Source organism: Eulemur rufifrons, chromosome 2 (assembly GCF_041146395.1).
Source record: "Eulemur rufifrons isolate Redbay chromosome 2, OSU_ERuf_1, whole genome shotgun sequence".
Lineage (NCBI taxonomy): Eukaryota > Metazoa > Chordata > Mammalia > Primates > Lemuridae > Eulemur > Eulemur rufifrons.
In genome coordinates, this window is record NC_090984.1 from 55457768 (window position 1) to 55485171 (window position 27404).

General features: G+C 34.3%; 1 protein-coding gene across 1 annotated transcript in view; it reads left to right on the top strand.

Annotated features, from left to right (window-relative positions):
* The window catches only part of AQR (aquarius intron-binding spliceosomal factor), a 97062-nt gene that overhangs the window by 23467 nt on the left and 46191 nt on the right, over positions 1 to 27404 (top strand). Inside the window, exons 10-17 of the mRNA XM_069461965.1 lie at positions 2585 to 2649; positions 3843 to 3959; positions 5327 to 5440; positions 7535 to 7638; positions 11339 to 11441; positions 14273 to 14393; positions 19411 to 19552; positions 24524 to 24702. Of these exons, the coding sequence (XP_069318066.1) occupies positions 2585 to 2649; positions 3843 to 3959; positions 5327 to 5440; positions 7535 to 7638; positions 11339 to 11441; positions 14273 to 14393; positions 19411 to 19552; positions 24524 to 24702 (945 nt within the window). The remainder of the gene's footprint in view (positions 1 to 2584; positions 2650 to 3842; positions 3960 to 5326; positions 5441 to 7534; positions 7639 to 11338; positions 11442 to 14272; positions 14394 to 19410; positions 19553 to 24523; positions 24703 to 27404) is intronic.

Consider the following 27404-nt stretch of genomic DNA (forward strand, 5'->3'; position numbering starts at 1 on the left):
CAGTTCTATATGTGTACCATATTTATATTTTTGCATCAGAGATTGTAGCTTTGTTTAAACTAAATATAATGAAATTACTTAAATGCTGACCCTCTTTTTTTTTTTTTTTTTTTTGTTGAGACAGAGTCTCACTTTGTTGCCCAGGCTAGAGTGAGTGCCGTGGCGTCAGCTTAGCTCACAGCAACCTCAGACTCCTCGTCTTAAGCGATCCTACTGCCTCAGCCTCCCGAGTAGCTGGGACTACAGGCATGCGCCACTATGCCCGGCTAATTTTTTCTATATAGATTTTTAGTTGTCCATATAATGTCTTTCCATTTTTAGTAGAGACGGGGTCTCGCTCAGGCTGGTCTCGAACGCCTCACCTTGAGCAATCCACCCGCCTCGGCCTCCCAGAGTGCTAGGATTACAGGCGTGAGCCACCGCGCCCGGCCAAAATGCTGACCCTCTATGTAATGTTTTACAACTGAAAATCATAGCTACAATTTAGTGAGGGGTAGATACTAATGCTATAAATCAATTGCATTTGATTTGGGGCATAATACTACCACCAGCATCAGTATAAAGAAAAAGCTGTCATATGCTTATAATCTAAGTTACTTAATATTGGTGTATTTAAATCTTTCCATTAAGTGCCTTAAACCTGGAAAGAGGACTAAGATTGGGTTTTCTTGGTACAAATAGTAAAAATGAGTGTTTTGAACTACTAATGTCTGTAATAACTAGGATCATACAAATTGAATGTCTCTATGGAATAATTTGTCTAGGTCATCTAGGTTTAAAAAACAAGAAGGGCCTGTAGCAATTTTAACAGCCTGTAAACCACTAGCTGTTGCCACTGTTGTTTATACATTGCCAGAAAACAAAGTTTCTTAATCTTGCGCTTTAATCACAATTTGTCAACTTGGTGGTAGAGGAACCAGCCAGATCATGAAAATGTGCCAGTTTTGAGAGGGTATGAAGATGTATGGATTACATAGCCTGGAAATAGAAAGCTAATTTTTAAAAGAGTTTAAGAAGGATTATAGTTTTCATTTGATAGGGTCATAAAAACAACACACCGATAACAGTTGTTGGAAATCTGTGTAGGATGGCCTGAAATCTTAGGATTGCTGTCAGAGGAAGGGGAAAAAAAGACTGCAGTATATCTAAGAGACAAATGACAAGGATATATTTGTGTCTGTAATGGAAATAACAAGGTTTCTATACTGAGCATTATACCCAGGAGAGTCAACTAACATAAAAACATGCAACTGTATTCACCAGAGCACAGAACTTGAGCACCAAGCACTGTTTCTCAATTTTAAATAGGCCATTGCCAGTGATTTTTCTCAAGCTGTAAATAAAGATACAGAGTTTCTTCACTTTTTTAGTTTTGGACAAAAATATTTTCCTTGGACAATTACAAGAATACAAGATAGCAACAAAAGGCTAGTTCGACTAGATTTAATTTAAAAATTGCTCCTTTATAATTTTTAGTTTAAACAACTATATGTATATCTCAGAAAACCTAGGTTCCAGTCCTAACCAGCCATAGTAGTGTTCTACACTTTCATCAGGTGATTTTCTCTGATCCTTAGTTTCCCCACCTGGGAAGTGAAGATCTAGAATAAATGTTCTCTAAAGTCTTTTGCAGCTATTAAAATATATGATTCTGTTATTTCAGGGTCTGAATTATGTGCATAGAATTCCAGGAAAATTTCCAGTTAACATTTTTATATATTAGTCACAAAAGTATTCACATTTATTTCTTCACAAAAAGCCTTCCATTTTCCTGTACATTACAAATAAATTAAATAAATAGATTTTTATTTAAGCATTTAGAGGATGACTTCTATGTATCTGGCACTGGGTTCGTCACTGCTGGGAGTCCTTAAACTAAGCAGCAACAGGGACCCTAAAATTATCTCCATTTAATCAACCATTTTGGCAGGATGATTTTAGCTGGTTAAATTGTAGACCGTTTCCTGGCATTAGGAAAAAAACTTGTACTCTGAAACTATTTCATGTCACAAGGTTGTAATTATTTAAAAACAAAAATAAATGTTTATAAAAATAGTACATTATACTCATGAATAGCATAAAATAAGATAGTGATTTAAAAAATATTTTATTGCTCTGTCATTGGCACTTTAATATCAAAAGTAATACATATATTTATATGTGTATACATATTTGTGTTTATACATATGAGAGAACTTTTAGAAGTTTAGTATGTGAAGACAATAAGGAAAGTGGAGCAAAAACTGATATAAAACTGCCTTCTGTTTTTTATATCTTCCAAGTTTTTAAAAATCTAATCATTAAGTACAGATTTTTAGGAGTTAACACTTTTAAAATATCTTTGCAAACTTGAATTTTAACACTTCTGACCCAAGCTAGATTTTTCATTTTCTCATGTTTGTAGAGCTAAATATCAGGGTAAGGTCTACCTTTGCCTTTTAAAAACTATATGTGTGATTCTTATTCTGAACTGTAGCCCAATCCTGATGAATAAGGGACATATGACTGTTTCAATTATTAAATAACTGCCAATTTTAAGAAATAGCATGCAAATTGTCTAACATGTTTTCTCTCTTATGTCTAGAACCTGTCACCATGGACAAAGTTCATTACTGTGAAAGATTCATTGAACTTATGATTGATCTAGAGGTAAGAAATCTATAGCGACTTTTCTGCTATATAATCATTAATGGTCTAAGATTAAGCATATGACTATGTATGAAATATTTCTTTCCCAAACTGGCCTTTATTTGTACCTGTTTCGAGGTGTCACATAGAGAAGGAAATCACAAGTAATTGGCCCTTGAGGTTTTCAAATGACTGATCCATCTGACATGGGCTGCTATTTTTAGGAAAAAAGAGTATAGTTATTAAACATGAGTCCAGTAATGGCAATTTATTTTCTATCATACTTTATTTAAATACCCCTTCATATGGAGTTTTTGCTAATGGCTGAAGTCACGAGTTTATGACCATCTCTTTAGATAATCTCACTTTTCTAAAGGTGTCTAATGTCGATGAAGAAAAATATAACTGCTATTTTCAATTTTTTAAATTAAGATTCTTAAAAAAGATTTCATACTTAGGTGTAGAATTTGATGGCAAGTTCAGATAAAGAGTTGATATAATTCAGATTGAATCCACTTTCTTTACTTTCTCTCTTTAACGTGGAAAATTGAAAGAAAATCCATTTGTTCCTTATCTGGAGATAAGGATGTGTGGTTTCTTGAAATGAGTGTTAGAGTGTTGGACTTGCGGTCACTCATGATACCGTTATTCAAATTCTAGCTCTGCCAGTAATCAGTTTATAGCCTCTGAGTATCTCAATAATCTCATCCATAAATGAGGATATTTGATTCAATGACTAGTTTTCATACTGTTTCTCGGCATTGTCTTTCTGATTGTCATAAGGGAATGTGGGGAGAGGAAACAGAGACAGGAATCTCCACTTAGGGGTCCATACTCCACTTTTAAATTTACACACAACATGTATTGTGTGTAACATGTATTGGGATTTTAGGTAGGATTTTGTTTGAAAACTACTGGCCAAGGTGATCTGTGAGATCCTTCTAGTGCTAGATGTTATTGTCAATTTTATCTTAAAAAATAAAATTTATTTTATTATCAGTTATTATCAGTTATTATCATTGTTTTTAAAACTAGAAACATTGCTACTGAGTTAATTTACAGTGTGAAACAGATCTCTTGCATTGTGTATAGTGTGTCTTTTGGAAGGCTGGAGGGTACTTTGTAATTAAACAAAAAGTCAAATAGCAGTAGATTGCACTTCTAGCTGTTGAGAATACATGCGAACTTATTGCTATGATGTTTATTTTTCCTAGGCCCTACTACCCACAAGGCGTTGGTTTAATACCATCCTTGATGACTCCCACCTTTTGGTTCACTGTTACCTTTCCAATCTTGTTCATAGGGAAGAGGATGGCCATCTTTTTTCCCAGGTAAGCATCAATATAGCTGAACATAAGTTACTGTTTTAATTTCTAAATTGATCTTTTCTTTGCCATGCAAGGGGGAATGGGGCATGGCACAAAGTAAATTTTTAAATACTGGATTGAATGATATAAATTCCCAATTAGTCATTTTAAAGTAAAATCAAGCCTTAATATATGAAAGGGATGTATTCTTGTATAGGTAGCCTTTAGTAATTATGTATTATATCCTTTTGTTAATGATGTATGGGTTTGTTATTGTACTAAATTGTAATTTTGTGGGTATAGTCTCATATGTTCCCACATTTTGATTTTTATCAATAACTACTGTGGAATATAGTAGATAAGGAACATTAATTTCAAATGAATTATACCCCAGTACCATGACTTTGTCTTACCGTAAGATGATGGTGACAGGCAATTGATAGTATAGAGTGTACATCCCACCTTAGGTAGGAAGGCAAAGTACTAGTATTTCACATTTCCTGTAATGTGATGCAGAAGAAAATATCTAACAAACTTCTAATGGCTTGTCTTTCAATGAGGTTGTAATTGGAGATACAGTTTTGTGTGTTTACATATATTCGTTTTATTTTTTTATCCTGTATCTGTGAACACTCCTCTTTTTCTCTCTCTTTTTAAAAATTTCTACCTAGTGATTTGTCACATGTTAAAATATGTTAAGATCTTAGTAGTGCATTTGCCATAGGTTAGAACTAAAAATAATAAAGAGTTGGGTGGAGTGCAGCCCGTGGGTTCTGCTGATGCTGCTGCCACTCAGGTAAAGCAGGGCCCCATTAGCTGCAGGAACTAAATCAAAGCAGGAGCTTGATGGCCATGGACACTCATGAGAGGAATGAATAACTTAGCTTTCCTCACCTTACTGTTTTTCCCTAATAGAAGCAGCACGTAAAAAAAAAAAATATTTCCAATTATGAATTTTAAAATCCTCAATCAGAGTTTTAAGTAAGAGACCTCAGTAGTTCCCCCCGTAGTGTAGTTTTATAAATTTGCGGTGATATAGATAGGTAAGATTGTTTATTGTTCTGTTTTGTTTTTTCATTAAAATACTGGGCTTCCTTTGATTACCTCCTTAATGTCTCTCAAGTATTGGGATTACAATTTAAGTTGTTCTTTGGACAAGTAGACAATGTATATGAAATAGACTTAACAATTTATTTACATGTTTTATTTTCACATAAATAAAACATGTTTGGTTGGGTATGTTCTAAAATCTTTTTTGTAATATTTACATTCCAAAGTTTTTCAGCACCCCTGAGAAGGTATATGGACTTGTTTATTATTTTTAATAAATAATGTTATGCTTTCTTGATCATATGTTCATACAGTTTGTTAATTTAAGTGTATCTTTTCAGCTTTTGGACATGCTCAAGTTCTATACTGGTTTTGAAATTAATGACCAGACTGGAAATGCCCTGACGGAGAATGAGATGACTACAATTCACTATGATAGAATTACTTCTCTACAGGTAATTGAAATGCATTATAGCCTTTACATATGCTCCATAAGGTTGGGTCATACTAAAATTTAGGTTTTGTACAGGTACAAATAAAAAAAGGTATTAATTTAATAGTGTTTTCATCTTCAGCTTATTTAATGTTTCTAATTTTGATGAATCCATGGAAAAAGATGGCTTCTTTTCACAGTCCATCTAAGTCCTGTGAATCAATATACTGGTATTTGGGACTCAGAATTAGTTAATAGAGGCCGGGCGCGGTGGCTCACGCCTGTAATCCTAGCACTCTGGGAGGCCGAGGTGGGCGGATCGTTTGAGCTCAGGAGTTCGAGACCAGCCTGAGCAAGAGCGAGACCCCACCTCTACTAAAAATAGAAAGAAATTATATGGACAGCTAAAAATATATATAGAAAAAAAAATTAGCCGGGCATAGTGGCGCATGCCTGTAGTCCCAGCTACTCGGGAGGCTGAGACAGGAGGATCGCTTGAGCTCAGGAGTTTGAGGTTGCTGTGAGCTAGGCTGACGCCACGACACTCACTCTAGCCTGGGCAACAGAGTGAGACACTGTCTCAAAAAAAAAAAAAAAAAAAAAAAAAAGAATTAGTTAATAGAGCAGTTTGGCACATTTATATTATATATTGGCTCTGATATTATTATTTTATGAAAAAGTATTTCAACATGTGGCAAACTATGTATGCATAAGCACAGTTTGCACATTTTTAAGATAAACACATAAATGAAACTAAAATTTACCAATACAGCTCAGATATGCCAAAAAAGTACCTTCGTTTGTTTTCTGTGACTGATCTCCTCTTGCTCTTGAACCCCACTTTCTGATGGCAAAAGGAAACTTTTATTTGTGAATTTAAAGTAATTCAGTTTCTTTTTGTTTTAAAGAGGTTTTTTTAGGGGGAGGGTAAAGACTAAACTAAGTCAAATGTTAGTTCAAATTCTCTTTCGGTATCAGTTTTGCTGTCTGTCAAGGAGTCTATGATCTCCTTCTTCTTTTCTAAGGTAGCTTCTGGATACATGGAGATGATAGCCTTATTATTTTGGAAGAGGAACGAGCACAGATGTCTTTTCCTGTTTTTTTTTTTTTTTTTAGAGTATTAGTGTTTTGTTCTTCTGTCTCTGCCCATGAAGTTACCACAGCTGGTGTGGCATGTAGTCTGTTCTGTTGGCACAGGCAAGGCATAATGATTGCTCCCAAGGAACTTGGCTGTGTCCCCTGCCAAGGAGACCCCAATTTTGTTCTTGATGGTTCTGGCATTCTCCTGAGAGCTGACTCGCATTTGTTTCCTGGCTTATATGGCTCGCTCTCGGGCTTGGGTGGCAGGGTCATTTTGCCATTGTCTGCAATAATTGCACTACAAGCTTACCATTAACCTTGGCAGTCTTCTGTGTCATCCACCATGGAACACATGAAAACTTCTGGATCTTTTCTGTGCCACATGGACATCAAGGGAGACTAGGGTTATTATATTGGTCACTCTGTTATCAAATCACCATACTGCTGCTATTTCTATTTTCTTGCAGCCTATGTTGTTTGAGTGTGTTACGCTGCAAGGTCCTGTATTCCCAGCACACCAAACAAAAGCAGAACAGAAGCACAGTGTTTTTTTGACCCCTCCTTCAAGTTATTTCTCCAGTGGCAATTTCCCTTGGGACTTTCTTTTAGTCTTATTGGACCAATTCTTGATAATAAAGTGTTTGTTATTTCCTCTGTTCCTATCAGTGAAACTAGCCTTCATGGCTATTTTCAAGTACAATATATTCAAAATCCAGTTTTAGAAATCAAAATCTCAACACTGGCAGCGGGTGGCCCCAGCGATCTCTGTGCTCTGGCTTCAGCTCCTCCCTTTAAAAAAAAAAGAAAAAGAAAAAAACAGAAAACTGAACGTTGATTTTTTTTATTTGTTTTTACATTTCTGCTAGAGCAATTATAGTTTTTTCCTATTGTATTGCTTTTGGCTGAATAAAGCAGAGGTCACATATGGGAAGCAAAGAAGGAGAAGTGAATTAATATTTTCATTATATAGTAAATAAATTGTAGATGTATTAATATGTAGATATTAATTATTGATATATTTGCTATTCTTTTGTAGAGAGCTGCTTTTGCACATTTTCCTGAACTCTATGATTTTGCCCTCTCAAATGTGGCAGAAGTAGATACACGGGAATCCTTGGTCAAATTTTTTGGACCTCTTAGGTAAAACAACACGAAAGGAAAACTATATATTCTCTGTTGGTGTCATGTTTCTTGAATTCTACTTTTCTTTGTTGCTTTTAATCATTTTTGTAGTATTTTAGTTAATATTGCTTGTTATTTCACTCTTTATTGACACCTAGAACTGGTGCTTCTCTTTAGTAGTTTGATAACTTTGAGTTACGTAACTATAATTATCCATTTTTTGGTAAAATGTATATTCTTCATGACTTATACAATTTTCTTAGATCTTAAATTTTTCTCAGGGTAGAACATAGAACTATTCGATCCCATCAGTCATAAACAACATACAACAGAAACCAATAAAGGTTCATCATGTGTGATATTAGAGGTGTGAGTTAGGGAAATTTTTGCATAGTTAAAATTTATAAAATTAGTAATATTCTCTGGCACTTAGTATCTGCTAATATACTTTGTGGAAAATAGCAATAATAATAGCATACATTTATTTACTATATGATACATACTCTCTTAAGTGAGTAATTCTCTTAACGTTCATGTTAGTAGTACATACCATTTTACACATATATATGTACATATGAGGCATAAACCACTTAAGTAATTTGCCTAGGTTACACAACAAGTAAATGGCAGAGACAGGATGTAAACCTAGGTAGTCTGATTTCTGACTCCTAACCACTGTGCTCTCTTGTCTCCCCATTGTCCTTAACTCTTGGGAGAAATTATGTTTAGTTCATTGACTATTTAAAATGAAACAAACTGGGATTGGTTTGGTTGTTCATTTTCATATGAAGATGTAAATTATAATAACACATAGATCTATTTCTTTTAAATAACTGCAGAGTTCCATTAAATAGGACTACCATACTACTTTTTAATTACTCTTTTATTGATAGATCTTTAATTTTTAAATTTTTGGTTATTATAAATAACTCTCTACATTTTTTTACTTTTATGTAAAAATTTTTGGTACTGATTCCCAGAAGCAGAATGGCAGATTCAAAAGGTCACGTGTTTAAAATTTGTTATATGTTGCTAAATTTCCTTCAGAAAAGACTACCAATTTATACTTAACAACAGTGTATAAGGATATATTTCTCTCCCTACCAACACTAGGTACATTAGTCTTTAATTTTTACCCACCTAAGGACAAAAAAAAACCCCCTCATTGTTTACTTTGCATTTCCTTGATTATATTGGGGAAACTGAGCATCTTTCTATTTTTTCTTGGCCATTTACATTTCTCCTGTAATTTCTTCTTATTATCCTTTGCTATTTTGTATTCCATTACTTGTTGTCTTACTGATTTTATTTTTGAGGAACCTTTATGTAATCCTTTGTCTAGTTTGTGCTGAATATATTTTCTTTTGGTTTAACTTTGTTTATGGTGTCTTTTGTCATTACAGATATTTTCAGTTTTTAATCACATCTGTCAACCTTTTTAATAGCAATGTCAAGTGCTTTATGTAGAAGGGCGTCTCCACCAAAAAGCCATAAAATACTGTCTTATATTTAAAACACTTTCATAGATTCAGTTTTTTACATTCAATTTAGCTGCATAATCCATCTGGGGAATTTATTTTTGCCCACAGAACTCCTTAATACTCCTAAAAATTATCAAGGCTCCCCAGAGAACTTTTGTTTATGTGGATTATATTAATTATATTTACTACATTAAAAACAGTTCCACCACTGCTGAGGCACCACTGCCAATGCTGCACATGCTGCAGTTGCTCTTCAAACCAGATGTGTGTTCACTGTGTGTTACATAACTTCTGATTCCTTCACCCAACATGCCTAGTCCAGCTTTTTTCCAATCAGTCATATCCTGGAATCCAATGTATAAATCCAGCATTGCATGTCTTGTGCTTAAGTGTTCTAAAGGATCTTATTTTGTGTACCATATGTATCAGTAGTGTACATTGCCATATAATGTAAAAGGAAAGATCTACATATAAACAATGCAACAGCTATTCAAATGTCATACCAACGAAACCACCAAATAAACCTTAAACAGTGGGAAAAAAAGCACTTTGGGAGGCTGAGGCAGGAGGATTGCTTGAGGCCAGGAGTTTGAGGCTGCAGTGAGCTATGATCATGCCACTGTACTCCAGGTTGGCCAACAGAGCGAGACTCTGTCTCTATAAACAGAAATTTATGTGACCATGACCTCGTTCTTTTTCTCTTTCAAAATATCTTGCTTTACTCACCTATTTTCAGACCCTGGGTAACTAAAATTATGGAAAGCAAAACTACAGATAAGGGGGGACTACTTCTTATTAGACAGTAAAAAAATGGCAAAAGATTTGAACAACCACTTCACCAATAGGCCCATGGAAAGATGCTTAACATCTTAGTCATAGGGGAAATGCAAATTTAAATCATAATGAGATACTATTACATACCTATTAGAATTGTTTTAAAAAAACGGAAAATAATGACTCTTGGCAAGGATGTGGAGCAATTGAAATTCTCATATTGCTGGTGGGAGTTCAAAATGGGATAGCCACTTTGGAAAAAGCTGACAGTTTCTTGTAAAGTTAAACATGCACTTACTACTTACTATATGCATGTAACATTCCCCACTTACAGATATACCCAAGAGAGATGAAAACTTATATTCACCCAAAAATCTGTACAAAAATGTCCTAATAGCTTTATTCATAATTGTGAAAAACTAGAATACATAAATATCCTTTGGCTTATGAGTGAATGAACTCACTGATACATCTATAATTGAATAATACTATACAATATAAAGAAATCAACTACAGATACACACTGCAGTGTGGGTGATTGTCAAACGCATTATGCTAAGTAAAAGCAATCATTGTCAAAAGGCTACCTAATGTATGATTCTATTTATTTTACCTTCTGGAAAAGGCAAAATTATAGACATTGAAAACAGATTAGTGGTTGCTAGGGCTGGGATGGAGAGGAAGGTTTAATTTAAAATAGCATGAGAGAATTTTGGGGAATGATGAAACTATTTAAGTAGTGGAAAGCTGTGGAGCTCACAGTGGCGATTGCAAATTTTAACTTGGGAATGCAAATTCAAATTCACTATAGCAACAAATACTGGTGGCTGTTTTTCTTGAAGCTACAGGCTTATTTCATTCAAATTTGAAAAAAATTTTGCCATTTATTTAAGACTGAATAAGCATAGTTTGTCAGTCATTCTTTGAAGTAAAAATTGTCTGCAAAGTATGTACTTCCCCTTTTGTCACACAGAATTCTTAAAAAGTGGATACTCAAGAGCCCAAATTTAATAGCTTTAATAATTATTTACTGCTCATCAGAGACATTCTTAAATAAAACTGGCTTTTTCTTTTCTTTTTTTTTTAAACTGCATGTGTACAGTGAAGAATACTATGACTACTTATAGTAGAGGTTGGTGCCACTGCCTGGATCCATGCCAGCAGTTGTTGTACCCACCATTGCTTTTACACTGTCAGTGTATATATAAAGGCAGTGAAGAAAAAAAACCAATGTCTTAGTATTAATGTTTCAAAAATGTCATCCTTGTGGACCATGAGAGTTTTGCAGAAAACACTTTGAGAACCCTATATCAAAGGTTTAATTTTCATTGCTGGTTGTTACTTGCTGTCAGTGTCATAGGATTGTATTTACCTTTTAAGCTATCTGTAGAAATACTTGTTTCAAAAGTGAAGCAAAGTAACTTACTATGAATAAAATATTCTAAATGTTCTTTATTCTGCAGTTCAAATACACTCCACCAGGTGGCATCATACCTCTGCTTGTTGCCAACTCTTCCTAACAATGAAGACACAACTTTGGATAAAGAATTTCTTCTAGAATTGCTGGTAAGTATTAGTGTGTTCTGAATTTTGCATGTGATTTCCCCTGCCTTTGTGAATTATTCATCAAGATAGAGGTTCATATAGGTTTCTTGTTGGCTAAGGATTATGTAGATATTCCCATCTATTTTTGGAATTATATTTTGATTTTGTCAGAAGTTATTTTTTATCATTTGAATTTCTTTTCTCAAGTCTTTTATCTCTTAAAACTGCTTTGTGGCATGAATTCATTCTATTAGCAAGCATTTATGAGCAGCTTCTGTGTCAGATACTGTATTTTGGCATCAGTGCTACATATGACACATAACAGCTGACACCATTCCTGCTTTTGAGGAGGTCACAGTTACTTACACACCCACCCCACATATATTTGAATAAACATATTCCTATATGTTTATTTTAAAAGTGATCATTTAAACATAGTATATTGAATATTAAGTCATACATTTATCAATAGAAAATCTCAGGGGTGTTTAGAAATAGTGTAAATTTTCACTAAGTGGCTTAACAATTCTAAGGGATTTCTCAGTCATTTTTGCAAATGAGGGGCCTTTACTTTTTTTGTAAAGCTTTTTTGTATTTTTTAATTAAATTAATATATGATTTTATAAATAAACTACATTAGAGAAGTATTTAAAGTTAAAAAGTAGGAATTTTATTCCTTTTGGACTCCTGTTCTCCAGAGGTAAACACTGTTAATACTTTCATATATATCCTTCCAGATTTTTAAAAAATTGTGGTTTTAATTTATTTGATTTAGTTAAATTTCAGAAGTAATACACAAGTACATTTTGTTATAATAATATAGAAATATCTAGATCAACACTCAAGTCCTTCCAGAACGTCTTTATACATTTATGTAAAAATATACACATCAGATAGGAATCTAGTTTTGTAGTTTTTAAAATATGAATTGAGTCATGCTGTATTCTTCTGCAGCTTGCTTTTTTTTTTTAAATCTAATATTATGTTTGAGGTTTAATCCATTTGCATAGTATAGATATACCTTATTTTTAACTTTGGTGTAATATTTCATAAATTGGATAAGTATTTAACCATACCTCCATATTTAGGTTGTTGGTAGTTTTCACTTTTACAAATAATGATGCAATTTTTGTGTATGCTTCATTGTGGCCATGTATGGACATTTAGGAGAAACACCTAGACATGAAATTATTTGACTGAAGCACGAGCTTATTTAAAATGTAAAAGATGCTGTCACATTATCTTATAAAAGGTGTATATTCCCATCAACAGTGTATTAAAATATGTCTCCACAAGGTCTTACCAACATTGGGTGTCATCAGTTTTCCCATTTTTGCCAATCTGATGGGTACAAAAATGGTAGCTTGTTTGATTTTTTTGTTTGTTTGTTTACTGCCTGCTATAAAGTTGAGTAGCTTTTCGTGTTTCAAACATGTTTTGTGCCTGAACAAACATATATTGTGTTGATGTGTATATATATTTTTCTTATACGTGTGGAACTATATTAGGCACACTGTATTGGAATTTATTTTTGAAGCTAATACTTTTAATATAGAATGTGAAATACAATCTCTCAGCGTAGGAAAGAAGATGGTATGCTAGTTTTTGGGAGCAGTGACAGGAAACTATTTGTAGCAGGTGTTTTAAGCCTAGTGACAGATGTTTAAGTGCCATTTGGGGAGAAATCCTTGAGAAGGGTTTTAATTCAAGTATGGAAAATACTTTTTTATTGATATATTTACTTGCCTTATGTCTTGAGCCACCATCTTTGCCTTCCTTCTTACAAATCACTTTTCATTATCTCTGACTAGAAGTGCTTCCTAAAAAATTCATGTGGTATTTTGTGACAATGTAAAATCTCTCCAGTCAGATTTTGGGGATTAATAATAAACTTTTACTATAGAAAGAAATGAAGATTTTTTTCCAGGAATCCTTCTAATGGAAAATAGATTGAGTATAAAATTGATCCTATGTCTTTTAGGGTTTTGTAGGTAGAATTTTATCCTTAAGATTTAAATAGTTATGCCAAAAGAAAATAATTTTTAAAGTTTATAGTGCTGCAACATTATCTTTCATTTCCTCCTTTTCCTAAAGGATTTTCCTCAGGCTTTGGATTCTTCCAATATCCAAATTATGATTAAAAAGTTGAAATATACATATTGTTTAGATATTACGATATCTTTTTTCTTAAAATAATACTATATTCAACTGAAGAGAATTTGACACATTTTCAAATGTGTCATTATTTTAACATTATTAATTAGGTAACAAACTTAGTTTTATATTTGAGATAGATTACTGTATTAAGGATACATAGAGGTCATCAAGTCCTTCTCTTACTTTACAAGGGAGAAGACTGGGGCCAGGGGATTAATACACTTTCCCAGATTACATAGCTAGTATAATCAGGACTTAGAGCTCCTGTTTTTTTTTTTTTTTTTTTTTACATTAGTTAATACTAAGTGCTATGGTTTTTAAACTCTTGGCATGTGCCAGGGACTTTGGTACTGTTTTACAATATTCATTTCATTTTCTTAAAAAAACCTGAGATGTAAGTGGTACATTATCTGTTTTACTGAAAAGGAAACTAAGGTCAGGAAGGTTATGGTAACTTGCCCAGTTTTACATTGCTCATAAGTAGAGGAGCTGGGATTTAATTTCAAGTTCATCTGATTCCAAGCCAATCACTGTTAGTACCTCTTTTAGCTTTGATTTATCGAGAAAATAGGAAAAGGAAAAAAAAAAAATCTCTTGTTACAGTGCTACAATAACTGACAGGTATGAAACTTCCCATTCCATAAATTATTTTGATTAAAAAAGATACTTCTAACTTTCTGTTTCCTTTCTTTTAGGTATCTCGTCATGAACGTAGAATTTCTCAGATTCAGCAGTTGAACCAGATGCCTTTGTATCCAACTGAGAAAATTATATGGGATGAAAATATTGTTCCAACTGAGTACTATTCTGGGGAAGGTATGATAAAGAAATACAGGATTAAGGTATAACATGAAACTTAATTTAGAATTTATCATATATAATTGAAAATGTACTCCAGTCTACTGTATCCATTAGGATAATTTTCTAGTACCCTGGAGTTCAACTTTAGAAGCTAAGAAAGATTTAGTATTTTGAATGCTTAGCACTAAGAATTTTTATTAGATATAGCTATACTCTAGTATATATATATCACCTTGTATAAAATATGACTATAAAGTAATAAAACTGTGTTTTCAGGGAGATCTAATAATGCAGGAAGTGTAGCTGTCATTTTGTCACTGTAAGAGGCTATGTTTGGTAGAGATTTACTTTTCAAAGCATTTTTTAGAGGCTTTTTTGAATTCTTTGTAAAGCTAGCTAATGAAAACCAAAAAAAAAAAAAAAAAGACATTATCATTAGCTGATAATAAACCCTTAGTTTTTGATCCAAAATGGTATTGCCTCACCTACCTATTTCCTCAGATTTGGTTCAAAATGCTTTGTACTCATCCTCTGAGGATAAGAATTTGCCACAACTGAGTATATTCAAAAGTGCATTCTGATATATTTTGAAAGCATATTTCAAAAGAAATTTCAGGAAATCTTTTGAACATTGGCTTGTTAGAAGACATCACAAATATAAGTATTGGTATAGTTACTTAAGGTGGTTACTTCAGAATTATATCCTAGAGCCATAACTCCAATAAACCCAGTGCACTAAAATTGTGCCAGATTTCAGAACAGGCAATCTTCATGTCTTTTTATGTTCTTACCATGGTTAATGTGTGTCTAGGGATACACACTTGGGTGATAAAACTATAAAAAAATTTAAGATAGTGATTGCTATAAAAGTCAGGAAATGGTTACTTTCAGGTAAAGGGAAAAAGTTGTAATTAGGAAGGAGGAGCACATGGGAGGGTTGTAGATACCTGACAAGGTGGTTACAAGGTTTCATTTTTTTTTTTTTTTTTTTTGAGACAGAGTCTCACTCTGTTGCCCGGGCTAGAGTGAGTGCCGTGGCGTCAGTCTAGCTCACAGCAACCTCAAACTCCTGGGCTTAAGCGATCCTGCTGCCTCAGCCTCCCGAGTAGCTGGGACTACAGGCATGCGCCACCATGCCCGGCTAATTTTTTGTATATATATATTTTAGTTGTCCATATAATTTCTTTCTATTTTTAGTAGAGATGGGGTCTCACTCTTGCTCAGGCTGGTCTCGAACTCCTGAGCTCAAATGATCCGCCCACCTCGGCCTCCCAGAGTGCTAGGATTACAGGCGTGAGCCACCACGCCCGGCCTAAGGTTTCATTTTTAAAATGTCTTTTACTTTACTGGTACCCTCTATGTCTGGGATGGGGAACCTTACTTATCATGTTGAAAGGCCTCATTAATTTAGCTGTGATCAAATAAGGCTACATTCAAGAAACTTCAATTAGATGTACTTAAAAATATACATTATTTTGTAAAAATCTAACTACTGTGTACTTAATAATTTCAAAAATAAAAACTCTTAATTTTAAAGTTAACTTTTTAATGACTTTGCTATGTCTGCTTTTTGTTGGAAAGTATTCAAATATTTGCAGCATGGAGTTTCCGCAGTTTCAATTGATCCTCTGAAACTGATGAGTAGCAGTCATTTGTGACCTTAAGAGCATCTTGATTTGGGTTAGGTAGGAGAATGTAGATTTGCAGCAATAAGTGGCTGAAAAGCAAGAAAGCATTCTTCGGGCATGTTGCTGAAGGTGTGAGTATTCTGCATTTTTCCGTTTTTCGGTTGGATCTTTCTTTGCATCAAACAATGACTTTAAAATATCATTTATGGAGAGCTCAATCAGTTCCATCTGTAGTTAGTTCTTTAGGTGCCTCGGTGATATCAACTAGGTGAGGCTGAAATGCTAATTTGAATGTGATGTCATGATTCTCAAAGTCAGTGAACCTTTCACTGTATTCTGCAATTCAGAGGTCTATAATAGCTGTACATTCTTCAAATGATTTGCATATATCATCCTCCTCATCAGTAACCTTTGCTAACTGGGGAAAATATTCATCTGAAATTTCCTTTTGAAGGAGAAGTATTTTGAAAAAAAGATAGCTTTTTTTCCAAAATGCTTGGATTTTTTTTTTTTTTTTTTGCCACATACCATAAATAGACTTAGTTTTACCTTGCAAAGAAATATTCAAGTCATTTTGATTTGACATCATATCACACAGAAATGCTGCATTCCCACAGAAATCTTTCAATAATTCACATTGTTGATTCTGTTCTTCATAAAATTTAATTCTCTCTTCTCACAGAGATAAAATTTTGTCTAACACCTATCCCTGCAAAACACACTTTAGAATGACACGCAAATCTAAACTGAATACCTCATCATTCAACTTTAGCATGTTATGATACTGACAATGCTGTTATGATACTGACAATGCCATGTTGCATTTGCATGGAATGTAATTAACAATGCTTATAACTTGTTTCAAAGTGTCACTCAAATTGGTAGCTTTAGCACAGAGATTTTGCTGATGCAAATGAGAGCATCTTGATCTGTTACTTCTTTTTTTTATCAGTGCGATAAACCCTTCATGTTTTCTTGTCATGGAAGGTGTACCGTGTGTACATACACTCACTAAATTTACCAAATTCAGTCTAGCTTCACAACATTTACCTTGAAAGTTGTTGAAGATATCTATTCCCATGCTCTGTTCTTAAGAGTGCCCAAAGAGAGTAACTCTTCATAGCAAAGAAAATTTGTTATGATCTGAATGAAGTATAAAACTTGTACCAAGTCAGTAGTATCAGTTAATTTATCCAAAGCAATTGAATAATATATATTTTCCTTTTGAAGTATCTCATGAAGTTAAGTATTGCATTGCATGTTCTGTTCAGTTGAAGCCTAAGTCATGCTGCCAATCAGTTATGTTTCTCCTTTGAAAGAGGCAGTTGTTTGTGCTTTGAAACATTACCAGGGTCTAAGCATCCTACAAGCTGGACAATGCATTCCTTCACAATTTCTACATCACTGAATGGCTTCCCTTTTTTCTCCCTGAATATATGCGCTACTTTATAAGTTGCTTCAGTGGCATTATTTCCAGGTCTTGTTGCTGCTTAAAAGGGTTCTCTGTTTTTGTTTTTAATCTTTTAATTTCTGCAAAACAACCTTTTGTGCCTCTCCTTCTAATTTAAAATATTTGTGGTCCTTATGAGTGTTATAATGCTGATGAGCACTGAATTTCTTTAATGTTGATATTGCAATGTCACAAGGCAAGAAAATCATCTCATCTTGAGCAGAAATAGTATCGAAATTCCCAGTCCTCATTTAAAAATCTATTTGCTTTCTTCAGCATTCTCTTGGTTTTCTTTGACATCATGGGCTGTTAAGCAGACAGAATTAAAAATACTGTTGAGCTGTGCAACTATTCACAAATTTTACTTCAAACAGAAACAGTGTACTGCTTTCAAAAGCTGACAACAGACTGGCGTACTGGACCCCCATAAACTCTGGCCAGTCACCCTCATGTGGTAGTGGCACCAGTTGATAGGGAGGAGTTCGAACTATATCATGAGCACAATAGCCATCAATTTAGCCTTTGTGGCTTACTAATGTTCTAGTTGTGCTTGTCAATTTGAGAGGATTTTTTCGTTGATACTTATTTTTCCTTTGGTATTTTAAATATGTTCATTTTAAATATATAAAAGACGAACAAAAATGTATTAATTAAAATAAAAGAATTTGTTCTGTGAAATTTGGATTCAGTCAAAAGGACCTGGAAGGCCACATGTGGCCTTGAGGCCTCTGGTTCCCCACCCCTGCTCTATATATTCCTTTCTTTTTTGTGTGTGTTAAAAAACCGGGTTTGATCTGTGGAGTTTCCCACAGTCTTGATTTTTCTGATTCAATATTCATGGCATGGTGCAGCATATTTCTCTGGCCTTTATTTTTCTTGCAAATTGGCACCTGGTTAAAGAGGCTTTATCAAGCTAAGGTTCTCCTTTGGCAAGATTCTTGGTGGTGGTTTATTCTTTCATCAGGAGGCACAAACTGTCTGCTTGTCTTTCTTCTTGTGATATTAGTAGCCATTGGTACCTAACACCTAGATTTTTTAATTCAGTGAGGGCTGCAAAGTGGTGACATTTTAATTTTTTCTTTTTTAATAAAAATGTGTTATCAAAAGAGATACCTTCCCTCAGCATTTGGCCTGAAAGAAATTGAGTTAAATTATAAGTCAGGGTTTACTAACATAAATGATGTGAAATTTTTACACATCATTGTTTCTTGCCTTAAGTTTATTATTGCTTTGATAGTATGGATAAAGATGATGAAAATACGATTTGTCAGTAAAATGTGTTTGGGGGGGTTCTTTTTTTTTTTTTTTTTTTTAACGTTTTTGATATTGCTACTTAGTGCTTGGTCACTTATTGTCCAAGAGAAATAGTGTGAGGTGAGGATAATAAAAAGAATAGTGTTTATTGATAAATAATAAAAGTCAGAAAGGGGAATCTGGAATAAAATACAAGCAATAAGCAATATCTTGTCCTTAAGTTCAGTGAAAAGGCAAATTCAGAACACATTAGTGATCATTAGAAATCGATTCATACAATATAACATACTAATTCTGTTTTTATGCTAAATTTTGGCATGGGCTAAGTTTATGGTAGCTTTGATCACTTCAAGATTTGCCAAATATAAATTAGGTGATAAAGGAAGAATTTTTAAAGTACTTGAGACAGTATTATTAGTGTTAAGTATCTTAAAATACTTTTAAGAAGTACGATTTGCATATGAATCACTGATATGCAGGTTACATGTATTAATAAGACTCATTCTTCATCCCCATTTCTTAATAGACAGTATTTCTTAATCTGGTTTCAATATCTGTGTGAAAATAAAAATAAGAAATTATCACATATGCTGTATTTAGATGTCATTAGATTCTTACCAGATTTGTGGTACCTTCTTAATATAGCACAAATGTCTGATTAAAAGAATACTTCAAATGTGGCTGTTATTTTCCTTTTCAGGTTGTCTGGCTCTTCCCAAGTTGAATCTGCAGTTTTTGACTCTTCATGACTACCTCCTAAGGAACTTTAATCTCTTCCGCTTAGAATCAACTTATGAAATTAGGCAAGACATCGAAGATAGTGTCAGCAGAATGAAGCCATGGTTAGTAAATTGGTTCCACTTGTAATGAAGAGATGCAAAAACAGTGACTGATACCTGTCAGAAACCTCATAAGTATATTTAAAAATAATATACCTGGCATAAAAATGCCCTCCAAAATAAGGGATATTTGCTCTTTGAGAAGTTTTTAACTGTGAGTTCAAATATATCAAAAGTACCAAAATATAAACTGTATCTGTGTACTTGGGTGTGGGAGCCAAAAGACTGTGGACAAGGGAGGAGAAGACATCATGCTCAGGGAGGGAAAGGAGAGATGTAGAGAGTAGGTTGGACATTAGTAAGAGGGTGAATAGGGAAGGGCAGGAGTTGGCCAGCAGGCCTGTGCTAGGGCAGGATAGTTTCAGTCCTGGAGGAAGCGTAAGGTAAAGGGGTATTCAGCTAACCCAGCTGCTCATGTGACTGTTGCCAGTAGTCACAGCCAGCCTCTCTAAGGGAATTGGCAGGGGGTGAGGGTGTTGCTGACACTGCATGAAGTGGTATATTGAAAAGTCTTCTCTGGCCCTCCATCCATAGATTCCCTCAAAGAGACCATTAGGTCTAGTTATTTGAGGAATGCTTCTGTGTAAACTCAGCTCCCTACTTGCTAGCTCATGTCTGGAACTCCTTTAGCCAAGAAAATTCTGTCCTAGTTATTGTAGCGGCTCTGTTAGAAGATTTGCGAAGGTTAATTTTGGTTTTTTAGACATGACTGACTTTGGGTGAATGCTTTTAATTCACTGTTTTATTCCAAGTATGAAATTGAAGGATATGTTATATATCACAAGTGATTATAAATGAGTAAAATTCTGTGAAATGAATTTTCATTACATTATAGTCACACCGTGTTGACATATATAATTATACTGTGTATGGAAAGCTTAATAGTTTTTTTTGTTGTTTTTTGAGACTGAGTCTTGCTCTCTTGCCTGGCTGGAATGCAGTGGAGTGGTCACAGCTCACTGCAACCTCAAACTCCTGGGATCAAGTGATCTTCCTGCCTCAGCCTCCCGAGTAGCTAGGACTATAGACATGTGCCACCCTGCCTGGAAAATTGGACGTTTTTCTGTTTTTTGTAGAGTCAGGTCTTGTCCTTGCTCAAGTTGGTCTCAGACTCCTGACCTCAAGTGATCCTCCCGCCCCAGCCTCCCAGAGTGCCAGGATGCTTAATAGTTTTTGAATGTGAACTGATTCAGGTATCCTTCAGGCTTCTCTCCTTACTAATTATAGAGAGCTACCATGGACACTGTGATTATGATCTATTTTTTTTTCACTTCTATGTTTTATTTTATGTACAGTTCTATTTTTTAATTAATTATTATGGGAAAAGTTATTCTGGGTGAGACTATAAAACACAACACAAAGAATTTTTGACTTAATAATCAGTTGAGTCAGTAGGCAGGCGAGCACTATGAAATTTGTATGCCCACTGGCTGCTCGTCCCTGCCCACAGCTTTGCTGAAATTGTTGCCCATTGTTTGGACCCTGGGGGCGTGCTTGATCAGAAATCTTCCTTACAATTTATGGTTACCTTGAGTTTATATGCTCAGATTCTGGGCCTAATTTTGGCCATTTTGCAAGCTAGGGATTTATTAAATAGCAGTTCAACAAATAGAGTGTACTTACTTTTTATTTAAATGCCAAGTACCACACAATTACTTAGAGTAATTTGGTCTCTTAATAAAAGAATTTTTTTAATTACATCATTTTCTGGTAGGGGAAGAAAATATCACTTTGGAGAGTTAATTTAGTCACATTTGCAATAATAAATTTTTCTGAATTTACATTCCTAATGCCCATAATTGAAAACTATTGAAAATGATGAGATCTTAAAAGAGGCCAAGCTTGCTCTTCCATGTATCCTGAAGGCAGAAATGTGGTAGAGGCACTTTTACTCATTACATGGTTCTAATGATTATATTTTCAGTTTGCTAAAACCACTAAGCAGGAAGGAAGGAAGGATGTGCTTAATAAGGGCCAGAAGTCTATACTTTTTAATGCTTCATGTTTCAAGTAGATTTTATAAGAAGAAAAAGGAGTAAGGGGAGTAGATTAGTGGTTGCCTGGGGGTGGGAACAGGGATTGACTGCAATCTGACAAGAAGAATCTTTTTTTAAGGATGATAGAGATGTTCTACAATTGGATTGTGGTGATGGATGCACAACTCTGTAAACTGTACATTTACAGTGAATGAATTTTGTGGTATGTAAACTATACTGCAGTAAAGCTGTAAAATATGGAAGAGGTAATAGAAAGTTATTTCACAAGGGTTTAGACACAAGGTAATGCCTTTTAGAAATTGTCCTAGTACTAACCAAGTCACTGGATTGCAGAACTTTATTTTTAATTAGTTTCTCTCTTTGATGTTAAGAAGTTCTATAATTTTTTATTGTGACATAAAAAATTTACATAGGATGTAGTTTCTTTGTAAGCATGTCATTTTTTGGCAATACTTTCCAATTTTGGAGTGAAATTTGTATGCAGTTTTTGTTACAGATTTCCCAAATACACTATTTAATGTAAAAACTAAAGCACTAGTTAGAGTAAAATAAGAAGAAAGAATAGATATTTGGGTGTTAGTGGTTCTAGTTATTACAACTGGCTTGATTTTTTTTTTCGTCCAGTTCATTGCAGCATCTTTTAAATGATTTAAATATTATGCTCTAAAGGTGGCATTTGCATAGAAATTATCATTTGTTTGCTTGTTTTTAATTTTTAAAATTCTGCCTTGCTCTAAAATGTATTTGAAGCAGCTTATAGAAATACTTAAAATACAAAAGATAAAATATTAATTGAGACCATCTTGATGAAAGGGTAAAAGGATAAGAATATAAAATAAAACTAAGTAAAGATATCCTTCAGAAATGGAGGAGAGATAAAGACAAACAGAAAAAAAAGAAAACAGAACAGAAGCTGAAAGAGTTCATCACTACTAGACCTATCTTATAAGAAATGCTAAGTGGGCTGGGCATGGTGGCTCATGCTTATAATACCAACACTTTGGAAGGCCAAGGTGAGAGGATTGCTTGAGCCCAGCTGTTTGAGACCAGCCAGAGCAACATAGGGAGGCCTTATCTCTACAAAAAATTTTAGAAAAACTAGCCAGCATGGTGGCACATGCCTGAAGTCCTAGTTACTAGAGGCAGGAGGATTACTTGAGCCCAGGAGTGTGAGGTTGCAGTGAACTATGATGACACCACTGCACTCTAGCCCAGGCAACATAGTGAGACCCTGTCTCAAAAAAAAAGAAGAAGAAGAAATGCTAAGGAGAGTTCTTCAGGCTAAAATGAAAGGATGCTAATTAATAACATGAAAAGACCCTGGATAGCTAGAGCAATCTTGATCAAAAAGAACAAAGCTGAGGACATCACGCTTCCAGATTTCAAATTATTTTACAAAGCTATAATAATCAAAACAGTGTGGTATTGGTATAAAAACAGACACATAAACCAATGGAAGGAAATAGAAAGCCCAGAAATAAACTCACACATGTCTGATCAACTAATCTTTGATGCATGTGCCAAGAATACGCAATGGGGAAAAGAGAGTCACTTCAATAAATTGTGTTGGAAAAACTAGATATCCACATGCAAAAAAGTGAAATTGGATCTCTGTCTTACACCTTACACAAAAATCAACTACAAGTAAATTAAAGACTTAACATAAGACCTGAACCTGTGAAACTCCTAGAAGAAAACGTAGGAGGAAAGCTCCTTGAAATTGGTCTTGGCAGTGATTTTTTGAATATGACAGCAAAAGCATAGGCAACAAAAGCAAAAATAAACAAGTAGGGACTACATCAAACTAAGAAGCTTCTGCACAGCCCATGAAACAATCAACAAAATGAAAAGGCAACTGTATGGAATGGGAAAAAATATTTGCAAACCATGTATCTGATAAGGATATTTTTTATTTGTGTGTGTGTGTGTGTGTGTGTGTGTGTGTATTTAAAGTGAAACTGAATAATATAATGTAATAGAAAAAAACCAAATAGCCTGATTAAAAATGGGCAAAGGACTTTGAAAAACATTTTTTCAGAGAAGACATATAAATGACAAATAGGTAGATGAAAAGGAATTCAACATCACTAATCATTGGGGAATGCAAATCCAAGCCACAATGATATATTAGTTCACACTATTGGAATGGCTATTATCAATAAGTCAGAAGATAACAAATATTGGCAAGGATATGGAGAAAAGGGAATCCTGTTGGTGTGAATGTAAATTAGTACAGCCATTTTGGAAATAATATGGAGGTTCCTTAAAAAATTAAGACTAGAACTGCCATATGATCCAGCAATCCCACTTCTGAGTATTTGTTTATCCAAAGGAAGTAAAATCACTATCCCAAAGAGATACCTATCTGCTCATGTTCATTGCAGCATTATTCACAGTAACCAAGATACGGAAACAACAGAACAGTCCATCGAGGGGTAAATGAGATAGTGAAAATGTGGTGTATCCAAATACACACAATGGAACATTATTCAGCATTTAAAATGAAGGAAATCCTTCACGTTTTGACAACATGGATAAACCTGGAGTACGTTATTCTAAATGACATAAGCCAGATACAGAAAAATAAATACTGACAATCTCACTTTACATATAGAATCTAAAAAAGTTGAACTCAGAAACAGAATAGAAGGGTGTTATCAGGGATTGAGGGTAGGAGAAATGGGGAGATGTTGGAAGGGGTACAGACGTTCAGTTATAAGGTGCATAAGTTCTGGAGACCTAAGGTACAGCATAATAACTATAGTTAATGTATTATGTACTTGAAATTTGTCAGGATAATAGATACTAAGTATTTTCACCACACAAAGAAATGGTAACTACGTGTGGTGATGGATATGTTAATTAGGTTGATTCTAGTAATGATTTCATAATGTATGGATATCTTACTAGTTTTACTTGTTTAAAAGTTGGGGGAAAGTTATTTTTTGTTTGACTCATCTGTTTCTTTGGTTTTCAGGCAATCTGAATATGGTGGTGTAGTGTTTGGAGGTTGGGCACGAATGGCCCAGCCCATTGTGGCTTTTACTGTAGTTGAGGTTGCCAAACCCAACATAGGTGAAAACTGGCCAACCCGAGTTCGTGCGGATGTTACCATCAATCTGAACGTCAGAGATCACATCAAAGATGAATGGGAAGGTAGTTTTGTATTTCAAAAAATGAAGCTCCCTGTTGCCTTTTTATAAAAGACTTTCACTTAGAGCATTAGGAAAGTACTTTTACTAAATGTTAGTAAAACATTTTATTAAAGTTTATCCTTGAAATTTGGTTTAAAGAATGGCAATTGCCTTTCTAATTATTATTAGTAAAAATACCAAGGATCATACAAGGATATTGAGATACCTTAATATTTTAACAAAAAGCATAAGATTATAGGTGTATCAAAGTGTTTTGAAAATTGCAGTTTGCAAAGCTGAGAGGATAGCATTTTAAGTCTTAAATTTAGCAAGATAATATTTATCAATATGTGGGATCAATATAAAAAGAATAAAAACGTTAGTGTCACTAAAGAAAGGGAGAAAACCTACTTATAACTTGTACACATATGCAGAGTAAGTAAGGAAAATTGGTATTTTCAAAAGATAAAAGAAGCCAAGGTGAAAAGAATAGGAATACATACAGTTTGTGGAAAATAAAGATACAAAATCAAAATTAGGCAAACTCAAAAGGAATTTGGCGGGGTGGTATATAACTCAGAAAGAAATAATAGTTTATTTGCACCAAACGGAGGAAGTCAGATAAAGAATCAGTTAAATCAAATGTACTCAAGGGTATATATTAATAATAATTTTGCAGAGAAGTTAAATGAGTTATTTCTCCTGTTTTTTTTGTTTTTTTTTTTTTTTTACTAGGTAAGATCTTAGGGATGAGCATTCTTTGTCAAAATTAATTTTTTTTTAGAGGCAGATATGTTCAAAGTTACTAAGTCCAGTAGAGTTAAAACATCAATAACACTTGTGCCAAAAGTAGCACATGAACTGATTTTTAATTGTCACTTTTATACTTTTCTCCCAGCTGTCTGTGAAAGGTCTTACTTGCTGCCCTGTTTTGAGAAACAGTAGCTGGTAGATTTCATCTCCTACCTTCTTGGCATGCTAAAAGGAAAGAGATAGTACCTCAATGGATCAGTTTTCAGAAATTTTTGCTCCCAGTATAGCTGTTTATAACTATAGGAGCTATATGATATATTTATCAAAGAATTCTGAACAATCCAGTGAAGCAGGCCAAATGTTTAACAGATCACTACTGTAATGGGTATAGTTTGTGACAGATTATTTTTGTGACTCCTGTATTCTTCAAAAGAGTTCCATTGTGGTACATTACACATCTAGAGTAATGTGCACCTTTATTGCCGAACCTCAAGAAAGACAATAGTGTTTTGCACAATGAAGTAATAAACTGAAATAATTTATACGTACCCCCAGAAGTAGTAACAGTTGGAAATTTAAAAAAAGAAAAAAGTACCCTTTATAGATGACAGATCTGCATTTTGGAGTTAAGGAAAACAAAAGAGTGTTTTACCCAAACATCCCATTTGCCCCTTTACTGACTGTTATCGGAAGGACATGAGACAGTCTCTTTGTTTTTTTTTTCCTTTTAATCATCAATCTCTGGTAGAGTGAGAACTAGAATGGTTAAATTTTGATGGGCAACACAGGAAACAATAGAGTTTTATGGGATGAGTGATTCATAATACAGGCTATGATGGGGAAAAAAGTGTTTTCTTAGAGACCAGGGCCAATGTCAGTCCCTGTATTGATCACATATAGGGTAACCAAATGGAAAATGGTATCAAAAAAGGAGAGAGAAGTCTGTAAACAGTAATGAATGTTTTATAAAAACAGAGAACAGTTTTGAAGATTTTAAACTAAATACTATAAAACAGTGGTCCCCAAGCTTTTTGGCACCAGGGACTGGTTTCATGGAAGACAGACAATTTTTCCATGGACCAGGGCTGGGGCGGTGCAGAGTTCAGGCAGTGATGCTCGGCCCACTTCCTAACAGGCCACAGACCACTACTGGGCCATGGCCTGGGGATTGGGGACCGCAGCTATAGGACATTTCCTCTTACCCCTTCAGTCTTCTCCAATATCCTCATTTAAAATTAAGGAAACAGAATTAATGAAACTGAAATGCAGGATTATGTATTGCTAGGACAGGGTGGACACAAATGATTGGAAGGAGAGATAGTTGAGCTCATTATGATATAGGTTTTTAAGATGTCCCACAGTAAAATGATCTGCTTTAGGAGGGAACAAGAGATCATCTCTCAGTGATGCCAAAAAATGACTCCTACATTGGTAGGGACTAAATGACTTCTCAGCGCCACTTCTTTGGCTTTAAGACCTAGGAGTTTTAATGAGTTGTGCAGATTGGATGTCACGCAAGCAATACAACTCAGCTAGTGGAATAGTTTCCCTTAGTTTTCATTGCTTCTGCTTCTTTGCATAGAATGTATTGGGAAATAATAAAGTCAATGTTAGGAATCAGAGTTATCACTTCTACCTTTACCCACATTCTAAAAGCACTCCAAATTAAAGCAAAATGGTTTCAATATTATTGTCTATACACATTGCTGATTTGATTTAGTTTTACCTTGTTACCAAGGTTATGAGCAAGCAAATTGTTGCATTTACATTTATGTCATTTATTGTCTAATAAAAACAGATCAGAAAAGAAATGAAGATTAAATGGTGTGATGTTACGCGCTGTGAGGTCTAATTTTATGTCCCTTGTCTTCTAGTACCTATACTTTTAATAGAGCTGGAAAGCCATTTGAGTCCACTGTTTGGTCTAATGATTGAGAAGCTATGGACTTGGCATAAGTCTCCTGTTTCTTG